The 16864-nt window shown below is 42.9% G+C and overlaps 1 protein-coding gene across 1 annotated transcript; it reads right to left on the bottom strand.

The window, feature by feature from the left end:
• Positions 1-2386: 2386 nt before the first annotated feature.
• On the bottom strand, positions 2387-15961 carry LOC100542432 (histamine N-methyltransferase-like). Its single transcript, XM_003207734.4, has 7 exons — positions 15765-15961; positions 13103-13253; positions 12955-13007; positions 10068-10175; positions 7249-7379; positions 6664-6757; positions 2387-3699 (listed from the first exon to the last, which is right to left on the bottom strand). Exons 2-7 carry the CDS (start codon positions 13237-13239, stop codon positions 3344-3346), a joined length of 879 nt encoding a protein of 292 aa, XP_003207782.1. The 5' UTR covers positions 13240-13253; positions 15765-15961; the 3' UTR covers positions 2387-3343.
• Positions 15962-16864: the final 903 nt, after the last annotated feature.

Below are 16864 nucleotides of genomic sequence, written 5' to 3'. Positions count from 1 at the left end.
ATGTGCAGTAAAGATATGGGTTTTTATATGCGCCTTCTGGTACTCTACAAGGCAATGATTTATGCTACAATTTATGTTAACATTCTCCAGTTCGAAAAAAGCTTAAATTGGTGGAAAGCCACTCCATCCATAACAAATATTTAAGATAATTTTGCACATCATGTAAATGAAGATGTAAAATTAGATATTAATCCATTTCATTTTAGCATTTGTATTTTTATTAAAAATGAAGACTTTGCCCTACTGTGTAATGACATTAAAAATCCTAACATGGGCTACAAGCATGAATTACACTGATGTAGAAATGGTGACAGCAACTGAGCTATAAGTACATTTGTTCAATTTGCTGTTGTAATTAACAGAGCAGCGAGAATATTTTCCTAGGTATGATTTAAAGGCACAGTCCTGAAGCTGCTCACACAGATGTATGTGATGCAGGAAGGATGTACCTGAGAAGACCAGGATCCTTACTGATGTGTCTTTAACACAAGCTGCCTGAAGCCTTTTGTGTTTCAGTCTGCTTTATGACAGTGTAAGGCCATTGCTCTTAGCAAACCTGTGCAAAAAGCATATAAATACATCCTATAGGCATAAATGCAGCTTACAGGCATGTGAGCAAGGCAGACCTGGCCCACTGGCCCCTAGGGGATTGCAAAGAGTGAAGTCTGGAAACGTGCCTTTAGAAGAGAAGGCTGCTGGCTGAGATAAGGTGGGCTTTTTGAGAGGAAAGCAGATAATTCCATGTGGAAAACACGCAGGTACGATCAAAACTGCCATACAAAACCCCAGTCTGTGTTGGGGTCAGACTCCCCAGGCCTGCTCTGGAACAGCAGCATCATGCCGTGCAATTCAGGGTGATGCTCACATGAAGATGTGGCACTTCGGGCTATTAGGAAAGCATTTGAGAGATGTACAAAAGAGAGATTTATTTTAAAAAATGAATATAAAATGTCTTTCCCCACACTCATTTCCTACTAAGTAATACTGGCAGCATTTACTTCTTAGAAATGTGTGTGTTACATATTTAAAATTAAAAACAATACGTCCCTTAAGGTTTCTTTTGTAATTCAGTATTCCCTCAGCCCAACAGAAGCAGCCATCTATGCAGAATGAACTTCACTGCATTTTCTCCCTTTTTTTCAGTGAAGTTCTCCTCAGAACTCAAAACCATGGCAGAGGATCCCATAGTGTGGAGACAAGGAGTTTTCCTCTCCAGCTTGGGGTGACAGTGCCATTTCCCCAGTGAAATCTGCTTTGAAATAAGTTCCCATTTAATGGCACACACCCATCAAGCGCTCCATTTCTCATCTTCTGAATCACCTTTCCATTTCTCTCTTTGCTCTTATCCTCCTCTTGTCCCTTCAGAACCTCTCTGTTGTTTACCTTCTTTTCCTGCTCAACCATGAGGTGGGACCATTCCCAAATTTTCAGAACAGCCCTCCCCAGAAAATTCTAAAATACTTGTTTCTGCTATCTTGAACTTCTGAAAAATCACAGAACAAGCCATGCAGCCATTGTTTGCTGTTGTTGTTAGGCTTTTTCTTTTGTTATGGCATCTTAGGGCTTCCAAAAGACACATCACTTCTTCCAGGGTCGGTGTGGCAATATGCAGAGGTCATTGCCTCCACGAGCACCACTTAGAAGAGGTCGTTGACACAAAAGAGCTATGGAAATAGCTGCAGCTTTAATTTGTTTTCCATTAGAGATGCGTGCAGGAATCTGTCCTAATGAGAGATTTTCTTTCTATCCCTTTCTGGCACATCACTGTAGCAGCTTATAGATGTACCGAGGTCTCCTAATGCAGGAATCTGTGTGAAAGTGGCAATAGATATTATTCTGTTCAACAGCGGAGAAATGCTGTGGAAATGTTCTAAAACACACTGGAATTAATATTTGATCACTAGGCAAAGTGTGTGTTTCAAATAATTCACCCTAAAATGAACAGAAATGGGTATTAATGTCTGAAGCATTCTCCTGTAAATCACCTCAAATCTTCAATCATCTACATTATATCAGAAATACGTATGTAGAAACAAAATATTATTTCATGCATTAGCTAAAGTACACCGTTCTCACACTGAACCAAGCTATTTAATGGCAGACATCACACCTGTCCCCCTGGATACACCAAGCATTCAGACTATTAAAGTCATCCAAGCAGCTGTATTGCATTCCACTCTGTGTTGCACCTCGTAGAGAGTGCTGCACTTCTTAAAACCACGAAAGCATTCAGCAAAACAAATACATTGATTACCAGAGCAGAGACAGCCCCAGAGGATGAAAGTGCTAGGAAAGAGAAGTACCTTTTTGCTGGACACCTTCTACCATGTTCTGGATGGATTGACCTGGCGTGATTCCACAGACAAGGAAACAAATCCCACTGAAATTTGTCATTTTGGCTTCAGGGTTTATTTTTACATCTTCCAAGTTACAAAACTCAAACCATTAGCATGGCCCTTTGCAGCCGAGCTAGTTATAGGCCACAACCAGAAAGCCTGTTTTTTTAACAAAAAATAAAAAAGCCCCCACATTACAGTAATAGCTGATTCTTAACCGAGGCTTAGCACCAGTGAAATCCACTCCTCCAGTTTGGTTGTTAACAATCCTCTTCCATGACCACCTTCAGTTGCTTCCATCTTGCAGTACCAATATGGACCCAGTACCCAAAGTGCTTTTATAGCCCAGCATGTGTAGCTGCCATATATATGAACCTCAGGGAAAGGACTCTGCTGTTGCAATGTCATAAGAACAAAGTGAAAATACAGGAATGGGTGCTATCACACAGAGCTGCATGTGGAGGTAGGAGCAAGCAAAAGTTACACATGCAGAAGGTTTAGGTCATTTTCATGGTAACTGGAAGCATGAGATCTTGAAGTCACAACAAGCTTAAGATACTCTCAAGGTATTCAGCAGCCACCCAAGTAGTTGGTTGTTTCAAGCCTCCAGTCTTGAAAGTGGCACTGAGAAGCTGTAATTTGTGTACTTTGTCTGCTGAGTTTTTAAATGCATATGACATAATCATGTATAGTTGTTGATTATTTTTTATCCATCAGCCAGAGGAAGTGGTCTAGTTTCTGCAGTGTTTGAGCTGATGATCCAAGTTATATCTGATTATACCATATCCACATGATAAAACACAATTTACTGCTGAGTTACACCTTCATAGATTAGTACAGAATTAATCTCGCTTTTAAAGATCACTTATAACAGCAGATGTTAGTAATGATTTCTTACCAGACTCCAAAAAATAAACTATGTAAATTGAACCATTTGTAAAGATTTTTATTTTTTTTACCTACTTCAACTCTTAATATTGTGTATCTAACCATTCGCTTTTCCTCATTCAGGGCTCAACCATTATTACACTCATGTTGTTATTAAAAAACACCTTCCCATTTCTGTTTTCACTGCATCCCGGCTTTCTTAATTCTTCCAGTATCTGTTGCCTTAGTTCAGGAGGAGCATTTTTTGAAAACTCACAGGTTTCTGTCAAGAAATCCAGCAACAGCTCCCCATCATTGTCCCCTTCAGTAAAGCAACAAGTTATGTCCATGTGGGATGGGAGCTCATAGATCTTGTACTTCAGCCCAATTGAATCTAGAATCCCTTTGATGTTAGCAGAGGATATGAAAGTGCAGAGGTCATCTGTAGGAAAGGAAGACCCATACTTCGTCCAGAGTGTTTCCCAGCCACTGGTTCCTGAGAAATAAACCATAAAAAAAGCATTCAGGAAAAACACTATTTGAACAAATGATGACCTATTTCTTTTTTCAGCTGTTGTCTGCACTGCAAACTGGGGCTCCCAGAGTTAGGACACAAGCCATGGGGCACAGTAGAGACAGTTGCTCCTTCTGGGATGGGGCTTTGGGAGTCAGGGGACATGTCACCAGCCCACAAATCCAGCACCTTTTGGTACTCACAGTCTTCCCTTTTCCATGTCCAAAGTGTTCCAACTCTTTTCCACCTATGTGTGCCAATGCAATGGCCTGCATCTCTCAGGGACCTCCTTCTGTAGTCCACGTATTCAGCTATTCAGTGATATCTTCTTGAATTAAACCATTCTCTAGATTTCTACGTCCATTTGGAAGACCAAGTCCTCCCCCATTCCTTCATCCCATTACTTAGTTGATTGATCTATGTGAGAGCTTCATTAAAACACCTATTGCCAGTAAACTATTTACCTGTTGCATTAAATACACAGGGTGCAAAGCCCTGGTCACATTAACCATGCAGTTAGAGAAAATTATTGTAATAATCAGAGCCTGGAATAAAGCTGCACCATTCTCCGTCAGCCTTTACTCTCACAATGGTCACAAACTGTGGGGCATAGGCAGCATGCATCCCAGGCAGACCTTCCAGTGGTGCCGGAAGGATGCTTAGGCTGTGTATTATTTGGGCTGTACAAAGATTTCAGGACCATGCTTTAGTAGGGATGGTGATGCTGGGTTGACTGTTGGACTACATAATAATATTAATGGCTTTTTTCAACCGTAATGATTCTATGATTCTATGATGATGGGGCAGGTAGGAAAAGGCTCCTGCAATCACCTCCAAAAGAGCCCACACTAAGTCCCCCCTCTTCTAAAGGTATGTTTTACAAAGAAAACCAATTGGGTAAGCTGAAAACTCCCCAGATACATCTTCATTTCTTTGTTTTCCCTCATCCAAGATCTGTGATTCAGCATTTCTACTATAAATCATTTATAAAAGGATCACCCAAAATGACTGGACAGGATGAAAATACCTTTGAGCCTAATGAGCAGCTCTTGAGAGTTATGACTATAAATCTCCCTAACTGCTAAAACCAGTTGCTTGGCACTTTTGCAAATGCTTTATCTGCAAGCAGTTATTTATAGTCAAATAAACAGTTTGGTGTTTAGAAGGGCTTCGATATTTTCTTTCACCTGGTGGAAATTGAATGCAGAGCACTAATAGCAGAAAATTTGCTGGTGTCAGTGTTGTATGACTCGGTGCCATCTCCGAGCTGAGCAATTATACACTACCTGAACAAAGCATTATTATAATAGCTCTCGATAGGCTCAGCATATGGCACTACTTTTGTTTTCAAGGCTATGTAAACACATTTTTTAAATGTGTTAAAAATAACACCATACAGCTCTTGCAACTCGCCTGCTCTCCCAGCAGGGATGGAACAGGCGGCATTGCAACCTCCACCGAGTGACCGAGCCCTCTGCTATCAATCCTATTCCCAGAATGTTTTTAATTAACACATCCTAATGTGTTTGTGTTGGAAATGACACTACTTTATTTTATTTATTTATTTATTTATTTATTTATTAATCAAGCTTTGTTCTGCTTATCTTTCTTTCCTTCTTTTTGCTTCGGCTCTCATTTAGGTCTTCCTTCCTTTCTCTATACAGTTATTTTCCTCAAGGTTTTCCTTTCCTCCAGCATTTTCCACTCCACTTTCTGACCTCTTGCTATAGTCTACACATTTCCCCAGACGCACTGCCATGTCCCAGTTTAGTGAGACTAATTCTGATTCTCAGAGGAACCCTATTTGCTAATTGCACCTGCAGAGGAAAGAGCTATTACTGGGCACTTGTGTTTGTAACTTCCTCTATCTGAACACTAAAGAGTTGAAATTATTTATGCAATCACTGGGCATCGTGTGTTGAAGGTGTGAGGAGGAGAAACAGGAGGAATGATACAACAAGGAACCAGCTGGCCCAGGGAAGATTCCCAGTAAATTTCATAAATTCAAATTTTTTAGTGACATTGATTTTGAATAGACACACGTTCCTCCCTGTATTCACATTTCACGAACATCAAAAGGGATAGGTTATGCAACTGAAAAAGAATTTCAATGATAGGCACTATAACTATATATACTATAACTATATATGATATGGCACCTAATTAGCAATGAACTGATTATTATTGTCACTCCAAAAACAATAACAGTAACTCAGATCATTTGAGATACAGATTTCTTGTAGCAAAGTGCTTGAAAACACTTTAAAGCAAAATCATTTTGCAGAAAAACAAGTCAGAGAAGTGCAGTTTCTCTGCGGAAACTTCATGAAGGCAAAGAAAAAGGGAACTCCATCAAATACATTTCAGTTTGAAGATATAGCCAAATTCAATAAAATCGCATAAACCTCTGAGGAAAAAACAAAACAAAACACAACAAAAAACCCACTGATTTCCACCAAAAAGAGCTACATTAAGGAGACACGAAGTTTGAGAAGAAAATGAGCCACATGTGCTCCAACAGCTGCTGTACAGTACAGCCAAGCCCTGCCCTAGCCATTTGCTTAATCCTGCACATCTCCAGGAGCAAGACAATGCCTTTGGCATTGAAAACCTTTGGCAGAAAACAGCTGCAGCAGAGCCTGAAGTGGCTCTTGCTCCACCACTGGCATTGCTGCAGGACAGGGAAGGGAAGAAGGTGAGAGAAAGGTGTTTTGTACCCACAGAATGGGCTTACTGGCTCACAAAGTCTTCAGCTTTCACAGTCTGCAGCAAGGAGCTGTGAAGGTACAGACAACATGCAGGTCTCTGTAGATGCAGGTGAATGGGCACTGTTTATTCTAGTTTCCCTCTATAGGCAATAAAGGATATTGCATACAAAAATACATACTGCTTTCTGGAAATCCCAGAGGTCCTACCCTACTGAACGTGTCATGGAGTGGCTCTCACCTGACACCAGAATGATGAGGAGCTTTGCCTGTGCATCCAGGAGGCTGTGGAAGTACCGGATAATTGCAGGGATGTCTTTCACATAGTACAGCATCTGGGAAGAGCAGAAACACAGAGACAAGGTGAGGTCCTGGAGAACACTATAACTGGTTCCACAAGGTAAAAGGAACCAACAGGATCAACCCTGCCCTGCCCTCATTATTCCCCCGCACCAAGATCATGTTTCTTCATTAATCTGAGATTAAAATGCTTGCCTTCCTTAGCTGTGAGGACAGCTTGTAATGGCTTCAGTATACTTGGAAACATAAAGGCAATTTCACAGAGAAGACAAGGGACTTTGAAAATGCTAGTTAAAATGTGTTTTCAGTTAACTGCTGCCCACAGCCTGGTAAATAGGACCACTGTGCTCAAAGCTGCTTTGCTGTAACTCATCTTTCATTTTTGCAGTTTACTTCTGCTTAACTACTTTAAATTATAGGGAAATAAACTCACCTTTCTTCCCCCAGAGAAGATAATGAGGTCGCATACCTCATGCTTGCTTTTAACAGCCAAATCTTTGACAACTTTTACATTGCTAACTTTTACCTGAATCATGTGAATGAAGTCCCATTTTTGAGACTTCTTTTCTGCCTTCATTCTCCTTTCATATTCATTAGCTGTCTCCTCATGCCAGGTAAACTTTACATTGTCGAGGTTTGAGGTTGCAGCCACACGTTCTGAAATATGGGAGAAGACAGGGCAGAGTTAACTCAATTGCAAATACTGTATTAATCTCTATTCAAAGCCTTAATACATCCAGAAGTCATGTTTAGGCAGAGGGTTTTGTTACCAATTTAATACAGCAATAGCATTCTTAAAATCTTGAACCTCTGTGTGAGAAGCGAGCTGTCTGGATCTTTGTAAGGTGAAGTCTTAAGAGTGTCTGATGTTTCCCCTTTGCACCTTCATTTGGTTTCCCCTAGTCTTTATCTATTAGAAAAAAATAAAAGAAACTCTTCCCCATGGCTAGCTCAAGCTGCATTAAAAGATGTTGGTTGGGACAAATACCAACGAGGCCCCTTCACTGGGGTGTCATGCAACACTCACATGGCAGAGCAGAAGCCAAGCTGTGCCAAAGGGTTTCCCAGATCTGACTGAATAAATACAGGAACTTGAGGATGGAGGAATGGATTCAAAGCATAAGTTATACTAATGGGCTTGGCTCCCCACAGCATTTTGTTGCTTTTATAGGAGCAAATTGTGGGATGATTTTTTATTTGAGGAGACGCTGGAATACAAATGTCCATCTGCTGGCATATGGAGCTCAGCTTGCTGTGCTCCTGCTTAGGGCTTAGAACTGCTCCAGGACAAAACTAGCCCTGATGCAATTCCTGTGCTTCGCTGGAGTTAACATAAATTTAAAACTTAAATGGCCCAAAGGCAGACTGAGCCTTAGCTACAGAACACATGTTCAAAACATGATTTGCTAACACCAGTGCCTTTACACTGCTAGTCACAGTGTTCCTCCTTTGGGCTGTGATTAGGATAAATCCCAGTCAGACAGATGAGAAATGCTCCATCAGTTATTATCTCCCCTCTTTTATGGCCAGAAATGGGGCATTCCTTTCAGATGCTGCTGCTGTAACTCCGCTTGCTTCCATTTATCAGTCACTGGCCATAGCACTTGCAGTTCTGATTTAATTTGCTGTTTTAAACTTGGGCTTCCTTCAGCAGCAGTTCACATCACCATCACACGTAATCTGGTGCAATCTGCTCCAGTTCGATTGCTATGCAGTCTGCAAGGAGACACTGGGAAGGAAGGTGAATTATGTGCCTAGGTAGGTTTTGAAGGCAAAATTTCAGAAAGGACAAACTCATTCTGATTGTGGAAAGCTTTTGCCCAAATATTCATCTGAACCCAAGACGTATCACTCTAACCACATAGAAAACTTCCTTAAATTTTATCCTCATTTCAACCCAAGTTGCTGCCTTGGCAGAAGCCACCCACAGGCCCTTGACTCATGGCCCTGTACTGGGCTGGTGACAGTCACACCATGTTGTTCAGGAGATGAAACCAAAGCAGAGACCATGGTCACCAAGGGCTTCACCCCGACACAGGTCAGTAATGAAGGAAAGCCACTGCCTGGCCAAAAGACTGTGAGGAGAAACTTCATCAAATGACACTTCCGAAGAGGAAGCTCAGTTTGTCATCACTGCAAGTCCCAGGAAGAAAGTTTCTCTCATGAGCTTGGCTTCTCCTTTCCAAGGAGAAAGAAGCTGGTTAGGCAGAAAACAGAACTATGGAATCCTCAGAGGCACAGATAACATTTCCTATTCTCCGTGGAAAAAAGAGCTCAGAAACTTAATTAATGATACCTACTGGGGACATGATTAATTACCAAATAAGAAAGTTTAAAGAAAGAAATTCAGATGAATATTTCATTTCTAGTTTAGCATAAAATTTAAAATAAGGACAGCATCTTATATTTTCTTTAACTTTCTGCAGGAAAGAAACTCACCAAAATGAAACAGGATTGCCTGTTGGTGGTAGAAGGGGAATCTAGGAAGATGCAGCTCAAACTCAGCCTCATGTAGCCTATGGTCCACTGCCCAGATAGGACAGCAGAGCTATGTGCTATGCCCAGACTCTCTGATAAACACAACAAATTCTCTGTTGCCCATTCCTCACCATCTCAATCCTGACCAACATAAAAGCTACTGGGAAGTGATCTTTTCCTGTGTGATGCAGAGATCAGGTCCACATGATAAGGAGACAGGTATCAAGAAATGATGCATTTCTGGGGATTATTGCTTTTTTCCACCTTCACATTCCCCAGTTTGCTTCATGCTTGGAATGGTCTTTTTTAAAGAACTTAAGCAAGAGTAAGAGTTGAAGATTTACACTGTGGTTTTATAATCTGCTATTTACTAGTGGAGCATTTCCAGTAAGGCAAACTGCTGATGAGGTTTGCATGTTAGCACCATGTTCATTCAGCAGCAGCTTTCTGGCAAGGCCATAATTACCTGCTAGTAAAGCCAGGTAGGTGCTAATCCAGCAATAAGCCATCAAGGTAATCAAACTGCAGACGGATACTTAATGCTCAGTTTGTAGGGCAATCTAACCAAAACATATCTGCTTACACTCTGTCCTTGTGAAATGTTTTGGTTTCCTCCATTAACGTGAGTCAAGCTGCCTGACTGGTGTAAAGAAATGAGCTCTGCTGTGTAAGAGACAAAGATTTTTATGAGAAAATGAATGCTGAAAAGCAACGATGTCAGGTAAGCATAAAACAGTGACTTTCATAACTTTTAAGAGCCAATTTTCTGGCAAGAAAGACTTTGAATGTGGGGTCATGCAGAATTCAACTCGTTTTAATGCATTTAGAGTGTTCAATGTAATTTTAACTTATTTAATGACAAAATACCTTTGTACTTGAGGATTTGATCAGCACTCGGCTCTATCACCTCGTTGTTGATGGCGACACCTGGATAACTGGCTTGCACAGCTGAAATGATCTGCAGGTCAATCTCACCTAGGGAAAGAGGCAACATTGCACAAGAGATGAAAGCAAAGCTCAGGTAGATAATGTCTCCAGCACTATCCAGTGCCCCTATTTTAAGTCTGATGCATGACATTTAGGTACAAAACATGTACCACATATGTATATGGAGGTGCTCTGAATTCTTAACAGATTGCCACTGAGGGCTTTGCTCTAGCCATTGCTCTTGGCCATCTCTCCCTGTCCACCATATAGGAAGCTCAGGGAGATGATGTTCCTGACTGAGGGATGATTTATGGCTGGTTTGAATGGCTTTCTTAGGGCATACTTCTGCTTATTCTGCTAGAATGTATGTAGGTGAAAAAGACAATAGAAGAATAAACAGATGAAGCAGAATGTAATGTGTACACAGGAGTTCAACCCATCACATGGTCCTCCACTTGGAGGGTCCAGTTAACCACCAAGAACTCTCTGCCTTCTTCTGGCCCCAGGCCATAAGTCAGAACAAGATACTCTAAACCAAGGGTCTCACATCTCATGTAGGCCTCAAAAACTTAACAGAAAAACCTAAGGAAGAATACAACACTTTCAGACTTGTGAGTCTTTCATAAAGCAACTAATAACACCAAAATTTACTTGACATCTTGGCTGGTAAGTTCTTTGAGGGAAGGGAAATTTAATTTCTGAAGTGGCATAAATAGCTGTGGCTTTGCTATCACTGCACACCCAGTATTTCGTTGGCAAATCAGAGCTAAGTCAGTCATTTGCAGGCGTCCATGGTAAACTCTGGAAAAACAGAATTTGTAAGTAACTACTGCAATTGTTTGTTTGTTTTGGTTGATTTGCCAACTTCCTATAAAATAGATTATCCCTTTGAAAAGGCTGTGCAGATCGGAATAAAAAAAAATTAATTTCCTGTTACCATATGTGGTAGGTTAATATATCCCCTTCCACTCTTCTGTGGCCAAACCACCCATGTATTGTTTTTAACCAAAAAAGCACCATTTTGATTCATAACTTAATCCACAGCCTTAATTGACTTCAGTTAGCTCTTTTATATGCAAACAAGTGTCCTGAGGCATTTTACAGTCAAATTTGCAGCAGCTTGCATTATCAACAATTTGGCAATTAGGCTATCCGAATTATTTAAACTCTCCAACACAATTACCTTTTAAAGGCTACCACTATGTTCGCCATTAAGTTTCTAATTAAACATTTTACGTAACGGGATAGTTTATGGCACAGTTGCTACTTTATAGCAGCATTGATGACTTTTATGGTTTTTAAAGGTACAGAGTGCTGCGCACTGGAGTGTGAACTTAATAAGGCAGAGGCTGTAGGCAAAGGCAGATGCATTAGACGGGCAAGGGTAATGGGATATGATGCTGCATTAAATGGTTTGTTTTTTTTTCTCACTGTGGAGAAAGTTCACAGGACATGAAAAAGTGGGGAAAAAACCTTTTCTTTCAATGCTACCTCCCTGTGAAGTACAGGGGATGGGGCCACAGATGCTGGCAATAGGTTGGGGATTGGAGGGAGTTTGCTCCCTCCTGGCCCCTCAAGGATCTGCAGCAGGGACAGGCTTTGGGTCAGCCTTTACATTGCAAAATGAACATTGACACATTATTGACTGAATGCCTTCCTCACTAAACTGGAGTGCCCCTGATTAAGTAATTAAGCACCTATCTAATTGAGTAGTGTTCCTGTTATAAACAACATTTTACTGGCAGACGAGTGGTTTCCTTTGGTTGGAGAGAAATGTTCCTGCTCTATCACACTATTTTCTACTTAACACCCACCATTTACATACAATTATTTTTACTTATTAGGAGAGATCAACAAAACTGAGATTAATCCTTGGAGATAGTATGACCGAAGCATTTAAATAAACAAACTGTTCATATAGCTTGATGTCTTAATGGGCTGAGCAGAATTAGGAAATATAAACTTTAATTAAGAAGGAACTTAAGCAAGAACATAATGAAAAGAAGCCACTGTGTGCTGCTGGTATTGTTTTTCCATCTAGTTAACTGCAGCCTTTTTCTTCTGATATTACAGATCGCAGTGAAGCCTGGTCAGCAGACACCTAGACCTGCAGAAGACTGAAATCAAACTGACCAGGAGCACCATGTCTCCCACATGGCTGCAAGGTGCCAGTTAGGGCAAATGGGGACAAGTATAACAAGGGGGAATGGCTTTGAACTAAAGGAGGGGAGATTTGGGTTAGAATTTCTTTCGAAATTTTTTACTCAGTGGGCGGTGAGGCTCTGCATTGCTGCCCCGAGCTGTGTGGGTGTCTCATCCCTGGAGGCATTAAAAGCCTGATTAGATGGGATCCTGAGCAGCCTGATCTGGTATTGTCAATCTATCCACGGGATCTTTAAGGTCCCCTCTGACTTAAGCCATTCTATGGTAAGCACATGCAGGTAAGGCTGGAGGTGTCCCCAGCTGTGCCATTAGCAGATGGCAAACCAGAGGATGATGACTTGGGTTTGTGTTTGGCCCTGTTTTTTGGGGGGCTAGTAGCTGCAGAAGGGGCTTGTGCAAAGGCTGTGGTCAGTAGACCATGAGAGTTACAGGGGAAAGTAATTGAAAGGAAAAAAATAATACTCTGAGGAACCTAACTCATGCTCTTGAGTTAGGGTTTTTTGCATGGAAAGCCAATGGGGCAGTTAGAACCTTTCTGTCCTCAAGAAGTAATGTAACAGAATGAGCGTTTATTCACCTCTTCCAGACGACTTTTTGAGAAAAGCCTTTACTGTAACTTGTATGAAAGGGTAAAAGCATATCAATAGTGAAGCTGATAGCATACCTGCTCCACCACCGACACTTAGAATATTGATTGCAGACTTCCCGCTTCCAATACTGCAAAAACAATTACAGATGTTAGGAGAGCTGACACCAGAGAGATTTACACCCAATACACAAAGTGCCCAGTCAGCTTACCAGCCCTCCATTACCTTGCCAGCAGGCCTGGCAGCTGCTGCTCCACAAACTGCTTCATGGTCTGGTGCTCTGTAGACTTGGCCAGGAAGACGCGGAAGCAGCGGACGTAGCGGCTGAGGTCTGTCAGCAAGTTCTTCATGGGAGACGCCATGATGGATCCGGGAGCTGCACACAGCAGAGGGGGAAAAGAGCTCTGCTCCCATATCTGGTGTCTCGAACCAATTATTGGGGATGGTTTGACAAATCCCCAGAGGAAGATCTAGGCAACAAATGAGGCCAAATGCTATCCAATTGATTTATGACGAATTCTAAGCAACTAAGGAATGTGGGGAAGATGGGGAAGCTAGTAATAGCAAAGAGAGAAATCCTAGCAAATGGTTTACAAAGCAGGGATAGTCATCACTAGGGAATGCAACAATGTCTTGCTGGCCCGTAGGGAGGCAGCAAGTTAGTTAGCAACATCTTGTTGACTTGCTCAGCAGTTTGGCAGAGGGAGTATTCATTCTTCCTCAAGAACATTTTGGGTTTTTATTCTTTTCCAAGCATCTTTTTGGTTGCCAGGGTAAGCAGTTTGTTGTCAGGGGCACTTCTGTTTGGTTTATCAGGGCTTGCTTTAGTTGTCAGGGATACTTATGTTTTGTTTGTCGGGGCAACAGCATGTCCATAGTACATGCCTCTCCTGTTGGCTAGTGGGCTGTTGATCATGCGATTGTCATCTCCTCTGAGATGACCCCCATAAGTCAGCTTGAATGCCTAAAAGAAACAACAGCCAAAAAGCTTTCTCCTGGTCCCTCAGCCACATATGTTTATCTTGCCACTGTGCTTATGATAACCATTAACCCCAAAAGCTTGCTGAGCAGGTTATGTCTCAGATGGGTGCTGAACAACCTTTGAAGCAATAATTGCTCCGGCTTCTTACACTTGGAGAAGGAAAAACAAGCAATGGAGGAGCTAGATATGAGGGTTTATCACGTGGCTGCATGGTGATGGCTGAATGAAGGACTTTGCTCCTGTCCATGCTGTCCATGTGCATTGTGGAGTGTTGCAATTGGAGGCGTAGATCGGAGCAGCAAATGGAAATATGTTATTGTTAATCTCCATGCCAGCTTTTTTTGGCTTCACTGACACAGAACACTGTTACAAGCCAGCGGAAGGTCTTCAGCTTGTTAAATAGAGAGAAGCTCCCTCGTGCCTTGGAGGCATGCAGGGCTCAGAAGGGCTGGGCTGGGTTAGCAGAGTGCAGCACTTGTCTCCAGAGATGCTAGTGGACGTCTTTATTGCTTTTTTGAACCTTTTGATGTTCTTAAAGGGGATGTTAGTGGTAGGGTTGAAAAAAAAAAACCTGTAAAAATGCATTTGTATTTTTTAGTCTCTGTGAAGATAATGGCACAATTCCCACAGGCAAACTAGAGCTTTTTTGTAAGCCACACAGGCTGATGGGATGGATGTCAAGAGCCCTGGAGCTGGGACAGACAGCATGTTTCCTGGACACAGCAGGAAGGACCAAAACCATAGCTTGTGTCCATCACATCTTGTCCTCAGCAGGAGGAAGAGGAGCCCTGCTCTTCCCCACAGGCACCATGCATGGGGCCCTGCCTGTGACTGCCGTTGCTCCCCACTTCCCCCTTCTGAGTCTCACCGGTTATTTTTATTGCTCTCATTGGACTTCTGTTCCTTTTCAATGATAACAACAGCTACCAGGCTTTACTGGCTGTCTTTTCTGCTGGTGCCAAAAATAACGTCCAGCTCATGACACGTGCTCTTTTTGCATCCCAAGAGCTGCAGCCCTGCACGTCCCAGAGGCTCTCACAGGAGGCATTCCCACTATTCCTCTTCTTCGAAGAACCACATGCTGCTGCCAGAGCCCAAGCACAGCCTGTACTGTGCTGCTTGCTCAGCCACAACAACTCCTCCACAGCAGACCCCACCTTGTACCTCATCCCCTCTCACACAGCAAAGATACTTTCTAGGACAGAATAGAAAACCAGGTGAAAAAGATGCTGGAAGAACATGAGAACTCTGCTCAGTGCCAAGTGCTGGTTGGCACAGCACTGGAATGTGATGGGACCCCTGAGCACAGAGGTGCCAGTCTGCCCTGTATGAGAAGCAGGGAGCAGCATCCCCGTTTACCCAGCTGTCTCTCAGTTCACCTCCTTGCTTTTTGCTTTCAGTTGATAAAGCAGCTTCATTGCGTGCTGGTAAAATATTTTACAACCTTCAATCTTGAGAAAATATTTTGCTCTTAACGAGAGGAGATTGAGACAATCAACATTTCTTGTCCAGCTCTCTCTGCTTCCTGTGATTCAATTTGCCCACCCCTGGCTCTGCAGTCTCTAACAAACAGCTGAGATTCATTTTCATGTTATGTGCAGTTCAAGGAATTTGTCTCATTTATTTCATTACGTTTTTGGCTACCTGAATTTGCCCCATCTATTTCATTATGCGTTTTGCAGTTTGAACTGCAGCTAGCAAACTTCAAAAGTGAGTTTAAAAAAGAGAGAGGGGGACAGAGAGAGGAAAGGATTGGGATTTGGGGGTCAGATTGCTAGAAATTGACTGCTAGAAACTTATGGATGTTCATTTGGGTCTCCCTTTGCAGGAGGTTTGGGGCTTGTTAGTGGGGAATGCTGCTGATGGAGGATGCCAGTGCAGCTGATGCCCATGCCCAGTACTTACGTGATGTGACTCAGTGAGCAGCAGCTCCCTCAGTGCGATGCAACGTCACTGTGCTGTGCTGTGCTGCACTGCTTTCCTTTCTGTGCCTCTGGTCCCACCCCAGGACATGACATTGCTGCTGGGAGGAGGTCCTGGGATGTGATTCTGGGCTGCAAGCACTGCGTGGGGAGAACGGAGGAGTTTGGCTGCAACTCACACATGTGCTGTCTCAGATCACCGCTGTGCACAGCCCAGCTGGAAAGGTCAGGGAAAAAGGGAGAGAAAGGGAAAACAAAGTCACATCAGGTTCCTCTGACCTGTTCCAACACCACAGCTGTGATTCTGTTTCTGTGTCTATGTGTGCAGTCTCTCTGAGACATCAAAAGTACAAAAAAGACAGGGATCTCTTGGAAAGAGTCCAACGGAGGGCCACAAAGATGGTGAAGGGCCTGGAACATCTCCCCTATGAAGAAAAGCTAAGTGGACTGGGTCTGTTTAGCCTTGAGAAAAGGCAACTGAGAGGGGACCTGATCCAGGTGTATAAATATCTGAGGTGTGGCGGCCATAGCGGTGAGGCCAGTCTCTTTTCAGTGGTACGTGGAGACAGGACGAGGGGAAACGGACATAAGCTGCAGCACAGGAAGTTTCGCACGAATGTGCGTAAGAACTTCTTCACGGTGAGGGTGACGGAGCACTGGAACAGGCTGCCCAGGGAGGTTGTGGAGTCTCCTTCTCTGGAGATATTCAAGTCTCGCCTGGACGCCTACCTGTGCGACCTGGGGTAGGGAACCTGCTTTGGCAGGGGGGTTGGTCTCGATGATCTCTAGAGGTGCCTTCCAACCCCTACAATTCTGTGATTCTGTGATTCTGTGATCTCTTTCTGTGATTTAGGTCAGATGTTAAGAAGGCGGCTGGATGTGGCTCTGGGCAGCCTGTTCTGGTGGTTGGCAACCCTGCACATAGCAGGGGGCTTGAAACTAGATGATCATTGTGGTCCTTTTCAACCCAGGCCATTCTATGAAGAAATTCTTTACTCAGAGGGTTGCGAGGCCCTGGTACTGCTGCCCAGGGCGGTGTGCTGCCCTATCCCTGGAGGTGCCCAAGGCTGGGCTGGATGGGCC

Source organism: Meleagris gallopavo, chromosome 7, assembly GCF_000146605.3.
Source record: "Meleagris gallopavo isolate NT-WF06-2002-E0010 breed Aviagen turkey brand Nicholas breeding stock chromosome 7, Turkey_5.1, whole genome shotgun sequence".
NCBI classification, from domain to species: Eukaryota; Metazoa; Chordata; class Aves; order Galliformes; family Phasianidae; genus Meleagris; species Meleagris gallopavo.
This window is presented reverse-complemented; position numbering and strand designations above follow the sequence as displayed.

Coding starts and splice junctions, on each gene's coding strand:
- LOC100542432 (XM_003207734.4), bottom strand. CDS start 13,239: ATGGCGTCTCCCATGAAGAACTTGCTGACAGACCTCAGCCGCTACGTC. Junction 10,176..12,954: donor AAGTGTCGGTGGTGGAGCAG/GTATGCTATCAG, acceptor CTCTTTCCCTAG/GTGAGATTGACCTGCAGATC. Junction 7,380..10,067: donor TCAAATCCTCAAGTACAAAG/GTATTTTGTCAT, acceptor CCCATATTTCAG/AACGTGTGGCTGCAACCTCA.